The following is a 21,574-nucleotide window of genomic DNA, read 5'->3' as shown; positions in this document are numbered from 1 at the left end:
ACTAACGCCGAGCGATGTGGAGCTGCAATTAGCAGATCGTAGGCGTGTCTCGGGCAGCAGGAATACGTGTCAGTGAGAGAGAAAGGAGCCCTTACAAAGGCCAGGTCTGTGTCGGCAGGGCAGGGCAGGGCAGGCAGCCGTGTGTGTGTGTGTGTCCCCGCCGCCCGCCCGGTGCCCGCGGCGGCGCCACGTGACGGCCCGGCGGGGATAATAAGCGGCGGCGAGGAGCCGGGCCGGGCTCCTCCGCAGGGTCAGCCGCAGGGACCGAGAGCAGCAGCAGCAGACGGGGACACAGGGAAGGAAGGTCACCACAGGTCAGCACCTACCTGGCAGTTTCAGCCGCCGCTCTCAACAAGATCAGTTAATATTCATTCCCTGTCACCTTGGAAAAAGAAAAAAAAAATAGAAAAAAAAAAAAAAAAGAAATAAGGAAAAAAGACACTGCTACCTACGACCTCTGAGCACGTAAACTAAACTTAAATCATAGTAGAAGCCACAGCGGCTGAAGCTGATCCCCGGGTACCATGAACAGCATGAATCAGATAGAAACAAACATGCAGTACACATACAACTATGAAGAAGATGAGTACATGACCCAAGAAGAAGAATGGGACAGGGACCTGCTCCTGGACCCGGCATGGGAGAAACAGCAAAGGAAGGTCTGGAAATAATGTGTATCTATCTATGTGCTTCTGTGTGGAATGATGCCCTGTCTTACTGCCGTGCTGTGTCTCAGTTGTCGGGGCTGTCGAGCAAGGGGTTCTAATAAAATAGATTTTACATTGTATAAACCATTTATATAATCTGTAGTAGCTATGCTGTATTTTTTGGATAAAGCATTTACTTTTTTGATTCTTAAGTGATACATCAGATGAAAATAATTTATATAATGTGTAGTAGCTATGACATATTTTCAGGATAAAGCATTCACTTTTTCGATTCTTAAGTGGGACCTTTGTCAGATGAAAATAATTTATGGGAGTCAGGAGTTTATTTTTATATTGCACTGTAAATATTCTGTCAGTACCTCTAGATTTATGTATAAGTATTTCAGTAACTTCTAACTTTGCTTCCTAGGTCTTCCTTTTGGAAAGCAGACTCTGAATTGATGTGTGTGCCTGATTGATTTTCAAAAAGAGTAAATTGCAATTATCAGCAGAGATGAATGAGGTGGTTCAAAAGTAGCGTGCAAAAAAGTTTGCAGTATTTCTGAGAGTAGACTGAGAAGTCAGTTTTGAAATTGTGATCTTGCAAGTCAGCTCTTATTAGAATTTATTATTTATCTCCATTTTGACTGAATGACCTGACAAGGAAAATATTGCCTAGAAATATATCCAGGCTATATTTGGAAAACTGTATGTCATGATTATGTTCCTATATGCCAGTTCACTGTCTGAGAAAAAAACCCCCATGTCTGTGAACTCCTTGGAATACACAGTTTTAAAAGAAATGCTTTTTGCCTTGTAGGTGTAAGAAAACCATTGTGCCACCAAGTACTGCCCATGTTCTTTTTCTGAACATAGGCAAAAATTATTATCCCAGCAGCAGTCATGTCAGTGCTTTGGAACTTTAGTAATATTTGCAATATCTAATTTCATGACATTAAGTTTTAAGTAGCAATATTTCCATATTTCTAAGAAAGAACAAATAATGCAGAGGATTGATTGCTTCCTAATTTAAAAGGTGATGTTGAAGTCACCGCTGACATCTGGGATTAAAAGGTTATCTGCTGGCTACAAGGATGAAAAAAAAGGGAGGGAGTGAAAGACAGTGCTCTGGACAATAAGGTTGAATGTGCATTTTGCATAGATAAGCATCTTAAGTAGAAGGTGCCAATTTAGATGTTATGACAGTCTCTCCCACTTCTACAGCTTCTATAAAAGCTATACTATTAAAGTATAATTATAAAAGTAAGAGCTGTTAGATTAGTTGGGGCCAGTGGGTTTCCTTTTCCATTAAAATTTGTAGAAGCAATATTTCCTCTCAGCTTTAGCTTGTATCCTCCTTGCTTCTGTCATTTTTAGCTGGTTTTGTTCATTTTCTTACATTCATACCTGTTCAGATCCTGCTGCATGAGGACAGGGGGAGAAGTTCTGTCCTAAGTTGAAGTTCACTTTTTGTGATCTACCAGCTGCTGCAACTCCTAAAAATAATTAAGTTGTACTCATCAACACCGGCATTTGTTTTAACTTTGCACTCTTCAGATGGTGAACTATACTTCCATGTTTTATAATGAGAATTAAAATTATCCTAGTGCTAAAGTGCTTTAGTGAATTTGAAACTGCTCAGCTGTAAGAGGTTGTGTTATATCTGATTAAGATTCAATTGTCCAGTATTTCAGAGAAGGCTGTTTTCAAAAGAAAATGGACAGGTTACTACATACTAATGCACTTTAATGTAGTTTTCCTTCAATCCAGATAAATGTTAGAAAGTAAAGAGAATTTCGATTAGGTAGAAACTCTTATGTTTACAATAAGCCTTTTGATTTTTACAGGGAAGTGGGGAGCAACTATACTGCATGAAAATTTGAATTGAAAACTTTGTTTCCATTCCCCTGAACAGGCAATAATTCAGCAGAAAGTCAGATTTCCACACTGACAAATTAAAGCAGACTCTGCTTTGCTTCCATAGAGTAGAGTGCGGTTTTCCTACTTAACATTGTCAGTTCCCAGGGTTTAGTTTTAATATTAACGTGATACCATATTCAAATAAAATTTACAAGAGGGGATCCTTATTCCTTATCTTGGAAAGAAATCTGAGTTTATTATTATGTAAAAAGTAAGTACTCGCATGATAAAAGGCCTGATAAACTTTGTAGAATGTCAAGGCTTCTATCTTTTCTTAATTTGTGCTAAGACAGTTGCAGAAAGTGCTGTCTTAGTTTCCTTATTCATTAGGAGAAGGTTGCAAGTACATGGGCACAGTTCTTTGTTCTAACTGGTAATACAATATTCAGAAGTGATCTTGGTGGAGTCCTGGCAGTTGGCAGCATATATTTTCTATTAGACAGTCCTGGAACAACCCAAAAATAAATGCCATTGTTTCTATTGTGGGCTGCCCTCTCCAGACTTGCCATTTCATTGATATGCCTGGTATGAAATCTGTCAACAGATGCTGGTAACACATGATGACGTCCATAGGATTACAATGGAGGTGACGCCTAATTATAACCATGGTTCATAGAGTATTATGGTCTGCTGTAATCCAGGCTCCTTGGTGGTCACAGATGTCCAAAAATATATGAAGAACGCTATAGGAAAGGAAGCTGAGTTGTAGTTTAGCACTATCTCTCTGAATGTGAACAACAATTAAAATGACTTAGTTGAGGTAACATTTAGCCTGTGTCAGCTCAGGATATCAAGCAATTGCAACCATTTGCCCATTTCTGCATTAGACAATCTTGGCAAAAACTTAAATGTGTTTGGGCATTTCGGACAGCAACTTTAAAGAAAGCAAAGATTGTATTTTGGATGGACATGCTGTCTACAGTAGAAATTAATTAGAGAACCGTGGCCTTTGTGTCTTTTGAATGTATAGATGTGTACCATGAGATGGGAGACTTCTGAAGTCTGCTCCTTGATCCACTACACTTCCACTGCCCACGTGCCCTAAAACAGCAGCTGAAAGATCTATGCAAGTGGCTCCTTGTTTCTTCAGTATAGCACAGAAATAAAAAAGTATTGGAAATTAGAAAGCCTGGCCAGAGAGGGTGGAATTATTTTCTTCATTCTGGTCTGTAACCCCAGACAAGGTCAGCTCACCTCTGACCTCAGTTTTCTCACTGGTAAAAAGAGGACAGCAATGATATTTGTAAGAACTGGTAGAAGTGATTTATTCTGTGTTCTGTCAGGCTATAGATCAGCCGTCTTTCAGTTCCTACCCTGCTGGACTGGAGTGGAAGTGGAAATTATACTACCTTATAATGGAAGACTTAAAATATAATTTCTCTTTTCTTCAAATAAATTTATTTCTTAAGTTTCAAGAAAAGTTTGACAGGGTCCACAAACCTTTGAGTTTTCACTACCCTGTATCTCAGTAGAACTAAAAGGACCATAAGGAGACACAGTGTCCCTTAGCTTAGGAAACCAAGCAGTGCAGTGGTACTTGAAATGCACATAGAGTTTTTTTTGCAATGTTTTTGGTCTGCCAACACTGCTTGGTGAGCTGTGTGTTAAACAGCACTCTTGCCTGTTTGCAACTTTTGCTATAAGTAATTATAAGAGCCAGTGTGCTTTTTAAAAACTTTGTCATGAAATGTGGTTTGTTAGATTTCCAAGGAAGGCTGTGAAACAAGTGTGGTCCCTTCTTCAGGACAGTTGTGTTGTATTGTAAGGTGTTAAACTGAGCTCACATATTTCACATGTGCCTTCTGCAGTCATTAAGACATGTCTGACACCACTGCCCTAGCACAAGCAAGAAAAGAACTGGGACTATGTTCCTTGTCCTACTGACATTGTTATAGATGAATGATCTCATTCTAGCTTGCTCTGTAGCCCTGGTACCACTGCTTTGTTAATGCAGAAGGATTTTAATGTAGATGTCAATATAAATGATAACCATTTGGATGGTTTATATCTATAAACAAGATTTAATACACTTATTTACCTTGATATTGCCCTTTTTCTGAATGCAAATCTTCTTGATGACACTGAAAATTGTGAAAAATGAATGAGGACTTCGGAAAAGATTCTTAATGAAAAAGGCTGTGTGTCTTTTCAGTTTTCAGCAGTGAATATCAGATTACATTTCCAGTGTGACCTGAAAGGATTTTATCTGCATTACCTCCTTTGGCTGGTAATAGAACTCCTGTTGTCCTTGCAAGAAAAAAAAAAAAAAAAAAAATTAAAAAAAATTGGAAGTCCCATGTATAGCAAATTATTTGGCAGGAGCTATCAGAACTATGGATTATGGACAACGTTCTTATTTTTCTTATGGTGCTGCAGCTTTTTTAAGTTCAGCAGATTTGAGAGGTCCATTGCAGCCTGAAAGAGAAATTGACCTTGTGTTCAGTCTGACTTCAATGTCTATAAATAGAGTTACAGTCAGTATCCTGGATTTACTCTGAAGTTTGCTTGGTCTTCTATGGATGGAATCTAAGTTGGTTTCTTATCAGAAACCTCTTCCTGTATGAATTCTGCTGGTGGGTGAGAAGACAGATGGAGTGGAAAGAAACAAGTTCGTTCTTCACTGGACAAGAAAAATAAGCAACGATAAATGAATGAAAATTAAATGTAAGGCAGAAAAAGGTTGGCAGGAGAGGCTGGCCAGCAAAATTAAGTACTACAGAACCACTTCTCGTGGATTTACAGACTCCAGATTGAAATAATTGTTGTGGAGAATATAACAATATCTGCAACGTGTAGAGGATATTCCAGTTTAGGTCTTTTTTACTGAGATTATCTGGAAATGAAATTGGTTTAGTTTTTGTTTGTTTGTTTTAAAACATGTAAAATTATTTCCTTGAATAATGAGCCTTGGGGTTAGGCTCGCATGGCAGACACAGAAACCACTACTAGAGGGTTTTTACTGCGTGACACTTTTCACCCACTTGGAATACCCGTGAGATTGTTCAGAAGGCACGGATTCCCCTCTGCAAGTGAGCAATGTGAGCAGGGTCTGGACGTAAATGTAGGAGGTGTGAGGGAAGCAAAAGGTCCTCTCCTTTCTGAGAGAGTATGAACCTTCTCTTTACTTATTCCTAGTACTAACCTGTTAACAGTTGCATATTTCTTATAAAGAGTTGAGTAGCTATAGAACTACTTTCAGGAGGGGATTGAATATGCCAGGAGGAAAATCATCCAAAGTCAAGAGCAGAATGATAATGGAAAAACCATGTGCCTTGGTAGCATATGCTATTTCATATGCTGAGTCCTACACGTCAGTTCTCTCCCTCCCTTACGTTTTATGCAGGTAATTGGGATTATGTAGGGGTCTTGGGAATTCCGTTGGCTGAAATGCAGGATTTTCTATTGGTATTAATAATGAAAAAGTGCCGACAATTTCACCTTATGTAGACTTTTTTTTTCCCCCTAATGTTCAGCAAGGATTTGGCTGTCTTGTATAGAATATATATTTTGTATCTTGCCAAATGATACGGGTTACTGTAGATTCAGAGCACACCTTATGAAACATAAGTTTCAGCGTTCCAAGGCCAAATGCTCATCCTTTGGGTGCATCAAGAATTTTCTTTTCAAACAGTGGATGCCAAAAGCTCTAGTATTAAGAATACGCAAAGAACATCTCTTGTTTTCTTTTAAACCCTATGTGTGTTCTCAGTGGGAGATGACTCCATAGAAGGTCTGCCTGAGAACTTGGTAGTCAATAGACAAACATAATTTTTTTTTTTTTTTTCTGCAACAGCATGCCTTGATTTCTCAGCATATACTGCAACTGTCCCAAGTATTAGACACTGAAGCAACAGAAGGCCATGGAATGGCAATTTCTCTTATCCTATGAAGAGTTGCCATGAGAACATAAGGAGTCTCTGTAGAAATAGAGGATGTGTTTATGGCTTGTTCTCTACAATTTGCCTCGTAGAGATTAGTGCTTTTTAAAATAGTAACATGTTAAATTCCTCTTGCTGATGTTACTTGCATGGAATGGTGCTTGAGAGGAGCATGCTGAAAGGATAATGGAAGGGTCATATTTTGTCTTTGAAGCTGTTAATAAGGTGTGCAGCCCTGAATACTGTAGTGCTGGTATAGAAAGGAAAAATCAAAGAAAACTAGTATGAAATTCATTTTACTAGAAGTGATTATGTGGGTATTTTGTTTGGATAGGAAGGTTTTCTTTACCAGTACTAAGTGAGAGAAATCAATATATTACTCAATATTATGTTTTCTGTTTAAAGTCAAATGCACCTCTCAATGTTGACCCCTTCCATGCTCTGTAAGCTTTTACGTGTTGTCAAATTGATATTTCCCATGGTCTCAGTTTAGCTGTTAATTGCCATTGACCCCCAAATATCTGCCAGCAATGGATAATGAAAAGAAATTCTAAGAACCATTTTATAAAGGGAAGCAAAGGCTACCTGCTTCCTTCACTCATAGATAGGCACCACAACCTCCCCTAAAATTTGTATAGTAAAATGTCTGTCTGTAGATATGCTGATCCAATTAGTAAAGACAAAAAGGATTGAAAGAAAGTATGGATCTAAGTGGGTTTCCATAAGCTGCAACCAATGTGCTTAAGAGCTCGAGAAAAGCTGTGTGTTAAGCAGTGGACTTTACAATAATCTCTTGGGGGTGGGATGTCTGCATCTTGCCTGAATCTTTCTTTGGGTCACTGGAGACCTGAAGAGACAGGCACGGAAGGTGTTTTCTTGGAGACCTCTGAGGGTTTTCAGCCCTGAGACCACAGTAGAAATGAATCCATGCTTATACAATTTCTGTGCAAACAAAAGCAGGGCTGGGGTAAATTCTGTAAGCTAATAAATATCTGTAAGAAAATATCATGATTCCATCATCAATTTCCAAATTAAACTAAAACAGCTTTGCAAAATGAATTTTGACTACTTTTGGCCAATGGGGTCAGGTCAAAATCTTTCATTAAACCCCTTCTGTCCTCTAACAAGACAAAAGACATCATTAGGATGGAAAAGTCAAATGCCAACAAATGCCTCACATGAATTGATCACTTTTGCTTAAATTCTGATCTATTTAATGACTTTTAATTTAGCTAGTAATTTCTGAATTGCAGTGTACGATTCTGCTGCTTAATTTCAAAAAGACTGAGCATTATGATTTTCTTTAGTTGCAAATGTTGATTAATATTTAGATATTAGTCATATTTTAGAAATTGTACTACAGGCCCTGCTTACAGAAGAATACATTGGATTTGCAGGCTGGAATGCAGGTAGATGTGATGCAGGAAGAAACATGTCAATGAAATAGAATTATATGGGAATTTGTGCTGCTTTGCTTTGTCCCAAGTCAAAAAATGTCCCTCCTGTGTGTTATTTTATATCCTTACAAATAAACAAATACAAAAGTGCTTACACAGTTGGTGAAGTTGAGTTTGTTTCAATGGCTTTACTGCCAAGCATAATTTCTTCTGAGCCATAATTGTTGGGATAAACAATGTGTAGCTGATGTGGTATTCCTCCACTGTGAGCACTGAGAAGTTGCTGACTGAGTATCTGCTTTATGGCCACGCATTCTTTACTGTCAGCTGATACCAGAAGGAGAATGTATTCACACTGAGCACTCAATTTCTTCCTCAATTAAAATTCATTCCTTGTAGTTTGGGGTAATTTTCATATCTTCAGTGTTTGGGGAACACCATTTCATGAAATGCCGTGATAAGGCTGTGTGATGTTTGTTCTTAGATCACTGGATTTGTTGGTTTGAAATATGCCTCAGGTTGAGAGACTTGATGCATAAATGTTATCATAACTATACAGGTCCTATACAATGCTCTATTTTTAAATGATAAAATTTGGCACGTATTTAAAGATAGAAAGTTCCTCTTTTCACATTTTTTAACCAGTGAACACAGTGTTGTGATTACCCTCTGTGCCTATTTCTGTACAGAACCTGTAGTAGCTCTTCCTGCTGGCAGTACAAGGAACACTTCAGTACAGATCAAGGCACTGTGGTCTCAGTCATCCTCAAACTACTGATGTGAAAGGCTTACAGGGCAGGTGTGACTGCTCTGCAGCAAGAGACAGGCAGAAGGCTTTGAAGTGCAATGATCTCCTTTTGTGAAAGTGTCTCCTACTTGAAATGTTAGCTTGTAGAAATACACTTCATACTGTCGAAGTCCTGTCCAGAGGGAAACAGAAGGTGACAGCTGTCTGGCTGATTTTTAGTTACTTTCTATAATTGGACTGAAAATTTTTGAGGGTGCACAAAGGGGAGAAAATAAATCCTAAATTTATGTCCCAAGTGCAAGAACGGGCACTGGTGCTCCTGTGTCTCATCCTGGTTCTACCCACTTTTGAGTTATAAGGACACATTGCTTTGTCCATTTCTTCAGCTCCAAAACAGTGGCTGTAATAGCTACGTGCTGGCTTTGCAGATGGCAGTGAGAAGTGTTTACTGTACTTGATATGAGTAAGATTTTCCATTTGCTTCAAATGCTTCTTCCCAACTGCTCTTAACTGCCAGAATTCCTTCAACTTGAAATCTGATGTTTGTTTTTATTTCTCTTCAAAAAACTTGTGAATTAAAAAGTCCAGCCAAAGTTACTTTGTTAACTTGCAAAACCTAATTTAGAGCAGATTCTAATCTTAACTGCCCCTCTGAAAAGCCTTCCTCACCCCCACTACCATAGCAGGAGTCTCTGGAAAGTGACTACCCCAGACTAAAATTAGCATCCATGATTACTCCTTAAGCATCTAAGGAAACACTCGTATTTTTCATAGGTGTTGAACACCCAGGCATTTCCACTGACGTCAGGAGGAACTTCTGTCTATTTTGCAGCTTTGAAAATCAGCCTGCTATTTTGGCAGTCACAGAAAGCTGTAACTATCTAGCATTAAGTGATTTTTTTAAACTGTTTTATGTTTAGTCCTGGCACCAGTGTAGCTTTTCACTGCTACAAGACTTCAGATATTTTACTCTTTAATGTGAAGCAAACTGGTACTCAGCTGCATTGAATTCAAATTTTTAAAAAGCAAAAAAAGCTCCAAACACCCAACTGTAAATGATTATGTAGCTCTGGGGTGCTATTTCACCTAGAGGAGTTCCTTTGAGCTATGAAAACCTCTGTATTCCAAGCTCGTCTCCAGCTCAGTTCTGGAGAGTAGTTCCACCACATTTTCTTTGGTAGAGTAGCTGATCATCTTTGACTCTACTACTATCCATAGGCTTCCAATCCCCTTCATTTGCTGGTACAGTGATCTTCTGCTATATACCAGATCATGGAAGAAATTTGAGGCAACCCTCCCTGTTCTTAATACTTCTTAATCCTAAATCATTTCAGTAATGTAGTTTGCAGTGCAGTCCCGCAAGCAGCTGTATCAGTGCATGCACGTATTATGTACAATGCACTTATCACCCATCTGGCATTATAGTAAAAGACAAGCAAAACACCAGACATGAGGCTGAAGTTGGTTTTCTTTCCTTTTGTCTAGAGCACAGGTCCTAGCATGGCTCCTGTTGAGAAGAGAAACACTATAAACAAAGAACTTTTTATTTAATTTATAAAGCAATTTGCTTATCACAAACAGTTTAAACCTGTTGTTTAAGCCTTCAGCAGTTACAGTCATCATTGTTTTTTTTACTCATTTACTCACTTAGTTAAGTGCTGGAGAACAGGTTACATAGTTATATTTCTTCTTCACATATAATCAAGTTATCCAAAGATCCCAAGTAATGTTTTGCTATTTATTCTGGTTTAAAGAAAACATAAGAAATTTAGGAACCTGAGCGTCACTAAATATTATTTAGAAACTCTGAAATTTGTCTGAAAGTCTTCTGTCTTACAGGATATTCTAAATGTTTCAGAAAATGTTATTCTATAGATAATGCCTCATAAAAAATAATTAAAGCATAAACAAATTAACCCGGTATGTTTAACCACAGAAATAACAAAATTCTTTAAAAATCAGCTTCTTAAAACAAGCAGGAAATAAAAATGGAATTTTTTTTAGTCATCAGTTACAATAGTGAAGTAATTCACATAGATAGATTATTGTGCTTTGTGTATTGAGAAATACTACATTGAATAGTGTGGCATATATGCCACAGAGGAGCCTTTTGATGCATAATTGGGAATTAATCTATCAGGTTTTCCTTTCTCTATGAGAGTCTCAACTGAAACCTTAATTTAGGTTACAAGTGAAACTAGATTTGGTTATCTCTAAATGTACTAGTGCAAAGACATTTACTGTGTAAATGTTTTGGGATCTAACATTTGGCATATTTTCCTGTCATTTATTGGTGTCAGAGACTTAATGATATGTGTTTTGGTGAGGGGAAAAAATTGAAAAAACTTTCAGTATCTGTCAGAAGGCCTACTTTCATGATTATGGAGGTGCTTTAAAGAATGATGCTAAATTGGATAGGAACATAGTTTTATCCCACTCTGACTGTATTGACAAATTTATAATGGATTTACTTACCTGGCAATTCATGGAAATTGGAAAATAAATGGAAGTTTATAATGGATTTACTTACTCACCTGGCAATGTAGTGTATAATTACTGGATAAAGATAGCATGGTGAAGAGAATCAACAGAGAAAGCAAAGGAAAGACATTTGGAAATCCAGTCAATTAAATCCTGGATTAGCCTACTTTAATTAATCCTTCTATTTCCAGAGGGCATACCTTTAGTTCCTTCCATACTGTAATGTGTGAATGCTTCTTTCATCTCATCCTAAATAGTATTTAGCCATTAAAATATGTATCTGCTGAAACAAAACTGTTAGCCAACACTCATAGTTCATGAGCTCTTGGGAAACCAGGAGGAACACTGTAAGGTACAGCTGTTGGAAGAAGTACCTAAGAATGGAAACAATGGAAGATCCTATCTCTTTATTAAGAAGGTTCCTTTGGCACTGACAGGGTAGTAGTAATGCATATTCTTTGTTTAATACACATGAGAGAAAGCCCCAGGCACTATGAGGGGCATTGACTTCACCCTTTGAAACACACGTGCGGATTTCTTGCATGCAGATCCACCACAGTATCCCTTGTGGGATTACCTGTACTTCATTTTCAACTCTCCAGAGGGAGAGGCAAATGAAACAGAGATTGTTCTTTTCTTTTGTAATAGTGAAGAAATGGACAATTGGAAAAGACTCTAGAAGGAGAGAGAAAACTAAAATGGCTGGTCTCAGATATTCTTCATTGCTGAAGGAGTTCCCTCCAAATCTGTTGGTATTTTTAATGCAAATCTTTTCCTGAAGAGGCCCTTTAGTTTGTTGATACTCTTGTGAAGCAGAAATGTGAAGGAAAGGTGGTGTTCCAGAAATAACTCATTCCAAGCCACATAGAAATGAGTGAATTTCTTTTGACCCTATAACATTTCAACTTTTTGTCCCATGTTTTGGTCCCATGTCATATGAAATACCTTTTCCTATGCTTTTTTTTCCTTCTCATTGTTTCAAAATTTAGATCCTTTGTCTAACTAGCATTTTGAGTGAGACGTCCCAAAGGTCACTTTGCTCAAAAGTGGTCCAGAAAGCACCAGAATGCAAATAGGTCTCTGTTCCAGTAACTGAGCATGCCTTTGAAAGTATCAGGAGCTGTTTGTTCACCCAATATCTGTATCTAAAAGTCTTACAGAGAGCAAAAGAGACAGTGCACAGGAAAAGAGATATTTGGGAGAGTGCATCAGTACTTCAGAGTTTCTAATAGAACTTATGCACTTCATGCTTTGCAAGCTCTCTGCTTGGGTCTCTAGTGCCCTGACTGACTGGCTGGTGAGGGATATTTGGACAGCACTTTATGAGATGTGAATATGTACCTCTGTATAAATGCAAAGATGCAGTCTTTATTACATGGATGACAGAGTCCATTAAAACTCTTATAAAAACATGTACATTTCTTTTTGGCACTCAATTCTGTGCAGTGTAGTGGCAAATCTATTTTAATGCCCTGACAACTGGGCAAGAACTAATTTATTTCTAGGCATGCACTGTGAAGTTCTGTGGGAGTGCTGTGTAAGATGTTAATAGCCATACTACTGCAGGTTGTAATGTCAGGCTTGCTTGTTTATAGAGTGTACATGCAAGCTCTGCAAAGTGCAGTGTATCAGAGCAGAGAATATTTGGTTAGGATGCTCTAAAGTTAGCTTACCCTCTTAGAGGAAAATACTGTTGTGCCACGCAAATATGTGGCAGTGCTCAGAGGTTCAGGCTGGATGCTGTGAACTCCCTGCCATGCCCGTGTAGGAGTACCCTGGTTCTGTCAGAAAAGCACAGGTCCTTGTGAGTGATGCATCTCTGTTTCTGCAGATTTCAGTAGGAGGCATTTTGAGGGGCAAAGTTTGGCAGTGCTGCATGTAACAAAACACAAGCAAACAAAAAAGTGTCCTATTATTTGTTAATTGTTTAATTAATTAATGCTAGAAACAATATGGCAAATTTAAAGAAATCAACATGTTAATAAACATTTCCTTTGAGGGAAATAGAAAATCAACATCTGAAAAGAAAAGATAAAATAGCCATTGACCAAAAACAGATTATTCAAGATTTTGCATTTGTGTTGTGCTATTGATTCCTTTTTGTTTGTTTGTGTTTGGTTTTGTTTTCAAAACTGCCATTTAAGAATTGTGTTCTGAATATACTTGATTCACAGATAATTTTTTCACCAATATTTGGTTTTTGAGGATTATGAAGTACAAGTTCTTCCACTTTCTACAGCATTTTAAGTTTTCAACATGTACATGAGACTATGAAATACACTCCATTGTAAAGATTAACAGAACCTGTCTAATTCTGCATTTAGAGGTCTCAGTCCATGGAATATATTTCACCTCTACTGTGAGATAGAGGTTTTAGACATGTTGAAAGGTTTTATAACTTGAAAGAAGTTGTACAGAAAGCAGGTTGTGGAAGAGCAAGAACTCAAACACAGCCATTACTCACAGTCTATCTTTTCACTCTTGTTGGAGAATGCAATTTAATATGGAGGCTGTTATAACTTGGATATTTGTTAGTAATTTGAGAACTTTGTTTACTTCACAGACTATACCATTATTTACCATTCTCTGAAGCTAATCTTCCACATTGAGAATGTGCATTGAATAATGCTATGTAATCCAAAATCCAGAGGTATTAATTCTGTTATGATGAGGTATTAACATACCCATTGGTTTACATAAAAGGCAAAGAGAGTAGAGTCATCAAAAGACTGTTGTGTAACTGTAAATGATGTCATGCATATTGTTACTGAGGTAGAAGGGAAAGTGAAGAAGTGAGATCATTACAAACAGCAAGAGATTGCTCCCCATTACTCCATCAGGCTACTATGAATTATACAGGGCAGACAATACAGCTGGACTTGTGCATTTGGACAAAGGGTTCTTATAGAGTACTGCCTAGATGCTGTTGGGGACCATCTTTTTCCAGGGATTCATGCATATGATGTGAATGAACAAACTGTACTGCAAAAATAGTCATTCACATGCAATAGAAAGCTGACTTGCACTGCTTAGCAAGGTGGTGACATTATTTATTAAAAGTCTCAGTATTGCAAAGCCTCCCTAGTGGAATATTCTGATAGCTCTCACACCCCAGCTCATGATGAAAGATAACCTTGTGCTGAAGATGGACTTTTAATTTATTGGTTGGGAATGTGTGGCTGACGGGAACCTTTCACTTTTAGGTCAGTGCTTTGAACCCAGGCCAGGTGAGTAAGTGACAAGGTTGCTAACACATGCAGACTGTTTGGTAATATCTATGAGGTGAGTTGTATGCTCAGTTTAGCTCTCAGGGAGACAGGTGTCCCCATCACTTAAACCACCAGAAATGGCAGCTTCATTGGAGGTGCCCAAAACTGACCTTATTAGTGAGAGGTAGGGACAGTGACTTTTGATCCTAGAGGTGAAAGCTAAAAAGATTTCTGTATGTGAAAATGCTTTCTCAGATTGCATCTGTGGGGTTACTCACAGTCATTGCTATTCTTAACAGTTCCCCAAGCCGCTTCTTTCTCCATATGGAGGGGCTGGCACATTCACTAAAGAGTTTAAGAAGAGAAGAACAACTAGCTTTTAACTAGATTTACAGTAGTAGGTAACTGGTTTGTACTAAAAAGCTCAATTTGGTTTTTAAATGCAGAATTAATACTGCATGACAGTGAACAGATTCTGAAGATATTGGTAGATATGTGTTGTTTTCTGTCTGTTCAGAGTAGGTTCTGGGTTTGATTCATTTTTTTCACAGTTCTATAAGACATTTATAGTTTTGTCAACTTTCTAATCTCTCTTCCTACTGCTTCTTTATTGGGCTTTTCTCAGGGTAGTGTTTGAGCATCTCAAAAACACTCATTAATGGTTAATGTCCCCAAAAATGGTGCTGTGGAATATGGAGGATTTATTATTATCCTTGAGTACAGAAGTGGGATGCTGAAAAGCACTCAGCTATGGCTAACATTTGCTCTCATTTTTGTGGAAAGGATTATAGGCCCTTGTGGGGAATCAGGGGTCATAATTTGCTCACACACATTACTATATACTGAAACACTAAAATCCAAGTTTCTAGAATTCCAACATTTAAGACAGTAAAAACATTTTTAAAATTCCTGTCTTAAGTGCCTTAAAGGCTGTTGCAAAGCTGGGGAGAAAACACAAATGTCAGGGTGTCTTCTCAAAGATGATAATACAGACCTCAGGAAATGTGTGTCACTATGGAACAGAACATGGAATCCACTTTCATTTTATTTTGGTTTCTTTAGTTTCCCATAAACAGTCTTCTGCCTATTGACTTTGACTGTCCCTCTACCCTCTATTTTTTCAGCTTTGTTTCGTTGTTGTTCTCTGTCTTCACCATCTTCTTTTCTTTTTCTCCAATACCACTGACAAATTTCCAGTATTAAATTTCTTTTTGCTAAGGGAAATTAGAGGGTCATATGAAAATAGAAGATGGAAATGGGGATCACCACTTAAAGAACACCCTGGCAGAAACAAAATTTACGGCTACCTGTTGCTTGCCAAGTGCTTGGATTCCTACAAGCTGAATGACTTCTTTTTTTGTAGTCTTTGGATCACTTGTCTGTCAGGATATAATCTGTCAGGAGAAACAGTCTTCTTGATATTCTTCCTTTTCAGGGATGCAGGGTAGATGTCAGGATATGAATCTTCCATGAAGATCATAGAAAGTATGATAGGGAGAACTGAGACTTCTTGCTTATCTGAATCTAGCTTTCTTCAAGTTATTTCACTGATTTGTTAAGATTAGTTTGAATTGTAGCTCTGTCATGAAGCATGCTCGCAGACACATCCTTTTGCTGTCTTACTCAAATGTGATAAGCATGCACTCTGTTCTGTTATCCAAATGAGTAAGTAAAGGATGGTATAGGAAATGCTTCAGGGCACACTCCTACAGAAGTCTGTTTAATAAGCCCTTCCACTGAGACTGGGCCACTACTCACCATTGGCAGGAATAAACCCTCTGACTTGCTAAACACACTTTTTCCCCCCCTCCTGTGATTTTGTGTTTAGTTTTCCTCTTCAATAAATAGCTGGCTGCTTTTGCAAGCAACTTAGGTACATGACACAAAAGAGATCTGCTTCTGTAGAGTCTGGGTGGGGGACCTTTAAAATACCTTGGCTTAACCAGTGCAATGAGGACTAATGACTAGAGTCTAGATAAAATCATGAGCAGAGGACATGTGTGTACCTAAATGCAGGCTCAGAACTGTAGTACAATGTAAGTTTTTGCTTGCTTGTCCTTAGAAGTTTAATTTTTGATATGATGCTTACTTACCTAATTTTCCACTTTCATGTAAACAAAATATGCCAGACCTTTTATAAGACTCTATTTCTCCCTTTTTATTAAAATTGCTACATGTAAATTTGCCACAGATCATTCTGGTCTGCTCAGGTGAAGGGAGTGTGTTAAAAAACACTCAGAATTCAAGAACACATGAGAAGCAGGCAGAGTGTTTTTTTTTTTTCCCTGACACTTCCTTTGTCTTTCTAATTCCTTCACCCTAACAAACCGGGTAGCTTGCAATTGTTGTAAAGATAAGAATGAGTAAAGATATCACTATGTTTATAATGCAAGATAAAACCATACCCATGCTTTTAACAAAGGTTTTCATAGGATCCTTACATTTTTTTATCTCTGCATTTTTTTTCTGAGTAGGCTTTTCTTATTTGCATGATGCTTGAAATTCCAAATATTAGAAGTAGATTTACACCAGCATTTTTATATGCATCCTAAGTACCTTTTAGTTTCCAATGGGATTTTAAATATTGCACTTTTTCTTGCTTCTGAAATATCAAAGTTTTTGTTTGAAAATACATTTTAAATCAGTGTTTTAATTTTAAATTGAAAAAATACTCCAACAGACCCTATGGTACTGCATGTATTTTGAGAAGTCACAGAGTTGGATTTCACAGCTGCTTTCTTCAAGCTTTCTTAATGGGTGTGATCAACAGTACTGAAAGAGGAAGGGGCTTCCTTCAGTGAATAGAACTGTTGGAACATTATACTGATGGTCTACCAAAGCTCTGAGATGAACACTTACTTAAATTTTCACACTTAAGCTTGAGGCTTCTCTCTTGGATGTGAAGATGGACTTATGTACCTAAACTTCTCTGCCTTTTCAGCTGATCCAATAAAGATCTCTGCCTGCTCCTAATAAGCTTGCAATATTTTAACTGTTTTAGCCTCTTCGAAGAGCTTGTGAAACCTCTCATCTTCCTTCCTTTCCTTCCTGTTCTTTCCTTAAGAAAAAAAAGGCAGAGGTGAGGATAGTGCAGGCAGTGACTCATACTAAATTTTCCATGCAACTTGCTAGGGCCTGAGTTGGTTTTTTTTCCATTTTAGACCACTGGGACAACATAAACTTTCTCTGTTGCCTCCTCTGAAAGAAAGAACTAATGTCATTCACTTTGTAACAAAAGGCTTGATAATCTTGACATTGCTTGGAGTTCAGTGTTGCCAAATTATTCTTCAAGGGATATTTACATGCTCTGGGTGTTTTTTTGGTAATAGTGAGCACTGTAAAACAGACGTGCAGTCATTCAGTCCTGGAGGGAGTTGCATGTTTTACAGGAAACCCTAGACTCGCACGGGATTAGGCCACCTGCTTTGCAAGGACTGAGGTCTCCCCAGGCTCTTCCATGCAAGTAAAATGCAGAGTGCCAATAAGACATGTGCAAAGTCCTGTGTGATGAATGCATCCCTTTGGTGACTTCTCCAGTGAGTGATAAAACTAAGGGACTGGAAGGAAGTTCCCTGAGTTAGTAGAGCAGATCTGCTGTCAGTGCAGAATGTGCCAGCATATCATCTCTGACACCATCTGTTCAGCTATATGGATGAATGTGCTGGAGCAGGAAGGGCTTACCCCAGCTTTGGATTTGGGGTACTCATGATGGAGCTTCTACTCACTTCCACTGGGAGATGGTTCTGTGCTTATTCTTTCTGGTGTTCCCAGGAATTTGGCTTTGACATAGTGCCTGTGATATGAGGGATTCCTTTTAATAACATTTTGGAATATGCTGAACGTTTCCCTTACCTTGACCTTCATGCCATCCTTCACAATGTCTTCTCTCTGCTTCACTTGAGTTGTTGCTATGCTCTGGTACACCTGGTGTTAAAATCCCACTTTGCTTCCTGGTGTTCTGACGTGATCCAGTTGTACTGGTGAAGCACCTCTCCTGTTAGAGTTGTTCTAGTTATTTTACTAACATGTGCCAATGCATTTAGGTTTCCACTGCAAGGGAAAAGCAGAGCAAGGGAACAGTAAATAATAATTCAAGCCAACAGCTGAAATGTAAGATTTTATTTGTTTTCAATTCATAAAAATATACTCATGCGTGTATACAAGTATAGCTGCTCTAGATGCTCTAAGAACAGCTGAAAGATACCATCTTTACTGGTTTACATCAGGCTGGTTTAAAAGTGCTGTGCAATTTTCTGCTGCATTTCACTTTCCAGCCTCTTCTTTGGGGAACAGACCAAACAGTCAAGAGAACAAGAGCCAGCACAGACTGTATCCTAAGTGCAGAGAAAACCCCTGATTCTGCAGCCATCAGAACATGCTGTGGACACAGGAGCTAGAAGATCATGTTGCAAGTTCACAACTTATATTTTAAAACATGGATAACAGTCAGATGGGAAATTCTTCAAGGGGAAACCTCAGTCTGGCCTACTGGGAATGTTCTGGCACATCTCCTTCTGTAACACCCTTGTCATGCACTCAGAGCCCAGTAATGTTCTGTATAATTACAGAGTGAATCACTGCATCCCATTTAGCCTAGAAGTAATGATGACCCTCAGCTAACACAGAGAGGAAAAGCCCTTTAGAAGAAGGGCTGTAAAGCAGTTTCAAGAAACAACTCTATCAGACTGAAATAATTCAGGATAATATGTATGTAAACAAATGTGTTGAATGTTTGTATTTTAAGGTCATTTTAGTCAGGTGTGTTCTCCTGCTCCAGTTATTAGAATTTAAGGTCTTGAAAAACAAGCTGTGCTTCTGTTTTCCTTAGCAGGCGCAGAAAATACTACATTTCTAATTCAGGTAAAACCAAGTGACTCCTTTGAGCAAGTAGCCTTTCTTGGGCTAGTGATAGGGGTAAAGATGAGCAGATACATGGCTTTTGAAATAAGTATTAATTTTGAACACTTATAAATACTATAGCAGACAGAAATTGATTTGAGTTGGAGTGAGTGAAAGGCAGTGAGTGAAAGCTTGGTATGAGATATAGGTACTAAATAGGATACAGGTCCCAAGTGCTTCATTAGGCTGGATCCACTTCTGAATTTCAATACTAGTGCAAGCAAACAAGCCTTTCTGGACTTGTGGAGTGCATCCCCTGTACACGCAAGTTAAGCTGCTGCTTTAGTGATATTCATTATGGACTTGCTGTTGGTTCCAAACTAGAAATTTACATCTTCAGGAGGTGGAACAAGTTGTCTCGACTCACCAGTATTGTAGGGTGTGGTGACTGGTGCTTTCTCAATTGTCTTTATCCATATCATTACGTGCACATGTGAAATTTGTTATCATAGCATCTTGTTTTCTGGCTCTGAACCACTATCAACAGTGAGTTATCATTACACTCACATAAAGAGGACATGTGGGCTTTTGCAGAACTGTAGGACAACTCAGATCTCAAAGACCCCATTTTTCCCAGCAAAGCATGTCTTTCATTGTACCTGTGTAAAAATATTTGTACAAATTTGGCATACCCTATTCTTTTTCTGGCATTATCTACAGTTGATTGATAATTAATTAGGGATATCTCCTTTTGCTACCCCTTGGTTGCAATTTTATTTGTCAGAGACTTGTAAAATTAAGTGGCCTGAATAAATTGCCAAGTAAGGGGTTTTTTTTCCCCATAGGTATACACTTTGCCATCACAGATCTGTGGGCTGTGGAGAATATGGTATTGGCAGTCTTCACAAGGAGGCTAAGTGGGCATAGAACATAAACTGCATTCTCTGTCCTGGAGTTAGTGTTTCCAAAATAGACCTGTGACAGCAATAGACAATTAATGGTGCATTAAGAGAACATTCACCTGTGGGACTGCAAATTCTTTGGCTTCCTGCCCTGCATCCCCTCTTCTGGGGTCCCTACTCTCCAAATGTTAGCAAACTTTCTTTTGTAATAACAAATTTGGAAAGGAGAAATTTTTATTTATTTATACTTCCAGTTTGTAGAGCCACTTAGGGTAAATAAATCTTAAAAAGAAATGTCTAGCTTTGTAGACACTTATTTGTGGCCTTCCTGGTATTCAGCTTGGTGCCTTCAGTCCTGCTTTGTTTCTCTGGGCAATCTGATACTCTGAAATGTTCTGTACAGCTCAGCAGAAAAAGGAATTTGCTTTGTCTAAGTCATTTAGTACCTTTTAAATCCCAATGGATTACAAATTTCCAGGGTACTATATGCTGGCTGTATCTTGATCTCCAGGACTTGAACATGCTTTGAATTGTTTCTCAATATCTATGAATAGAATGGTTAGTTAAAGCCAAAGCAGTGAGAACAAGAGATGTCACAGTAAGAATAGAGGGATGAGGGTTAAATAAAATGTGGATCGAGGAAACTGCTAAAATTTGCAAATTAAATTGTGCAGTAGCCTTCATGCAGTCAGTAATGAATTGCATCACTGAAACATAGTTAACACTTCCATAAGTATCATTTCTATAAACATGTTTAGTCTTGGGAAAAATAAACTAGTAGGGAAGGCACCAGGCTTAAGAAGCCACACACCAAGAGTCTGCTGTAAAGTACTGCAGTGGCATTTCCAGGAGGCACAGGACAAGTGTTGGAAGGGGACAGAGAGCACCAAGTCATGGCCTGGGGCACTGATAGAACATAAAACTGAGCAACTGTAGTTTAAATAAAAGATGTAACTCTCTTATTCTACATATAGAAGGTAATCAAAACTATCCAGATACAGATGGTCTAAATAAAGACGCCCCCATCACTGTAAAGTGCTTCAGCAGAACTTGTTATCTCATGGATGGAGGCCTTGTGGTAATTCCAAGTTTATCCTTCAAAATGCTACAAATGCATTACAACTGGAAAGAATCTTAAATAATCTACAAATAATAAAAAAGCAGTAATAAAACCCACTCTGTCATCAAATTATTGAAAGCAGCTTGACTCAGCCATAGCAACATCTTCTTCTTGTCTATACCACAGCCACATAGGCTGATTATTGTCTGCATAGAATGAGTAAGATGAGAAAACCATTTGTCTCTCAGGAAATTCAGTGCCATAAAAATGCCCTTTTAAAGAGAAACTATTTAAATTATTTGAAAACCTTGTGATCTTTGGATAAAACTTGTGTTTGTGTCTACAGCATCAAGTAAGTTGATTCATATATATATATATATATGAGCTAAGAAGTGCCAGAATGCATTTCTTCTTAAGAAACTGAGAAGTAGCCTTCTTCACAGTAGGCATCAGATTCATATTTTAAGACTTCTCTACTGGTGAGGTTGTTGCC

The 21,574-nt window shown here is 38.2% G+C and overlaps 1 protein-coding gene across 1 annotated transcript in view; it reads left to right on the top strand.

The window, feature by feature from the left end:
* Nucleotides 1–220: 220 nt before the first annotated feature.
* ACTN2 (actinin alpha 2) overlaps nucleotides 221–21,574 on the top strand; it is a 68,985-nt gene continuing 47,631 nt past the window's right edge. Inside the window, exon 1 of the mRNA XM_066315674.1 lies at nucleotides 221–659. Within this exon, the coding sequence (XP_066171771.1) occupies nucleotides 525–659 (135 nt within the window). The 5' untranslated portion in view covers nucleotides 221–524. The remainder of the gene's footprint in view (nucleotides 660–21,574) is intronic.

The sequence above is a fragment of the Sylvia atricapilla genome, chromosome 3 (assembly GCF_009819655.1).
Source record: "Sylvia atricapilla isolate bSylAtr1 chromosome 3, bSylAtr1.pri, whole genome shotgun sequence".
In the NCBI taxonomy this organism is placed as follows: domain Eukaryota; kingdom Metazoa; phylum Chordata; class Aves; order Passeriformes; family Sylviidae; genus Sylvia; species Sylvia atricapilla.
Note: the sequence above shows the minus strand (reverse complement) of the source record. Positions and strands in the feature narration are given on the sequence as shown.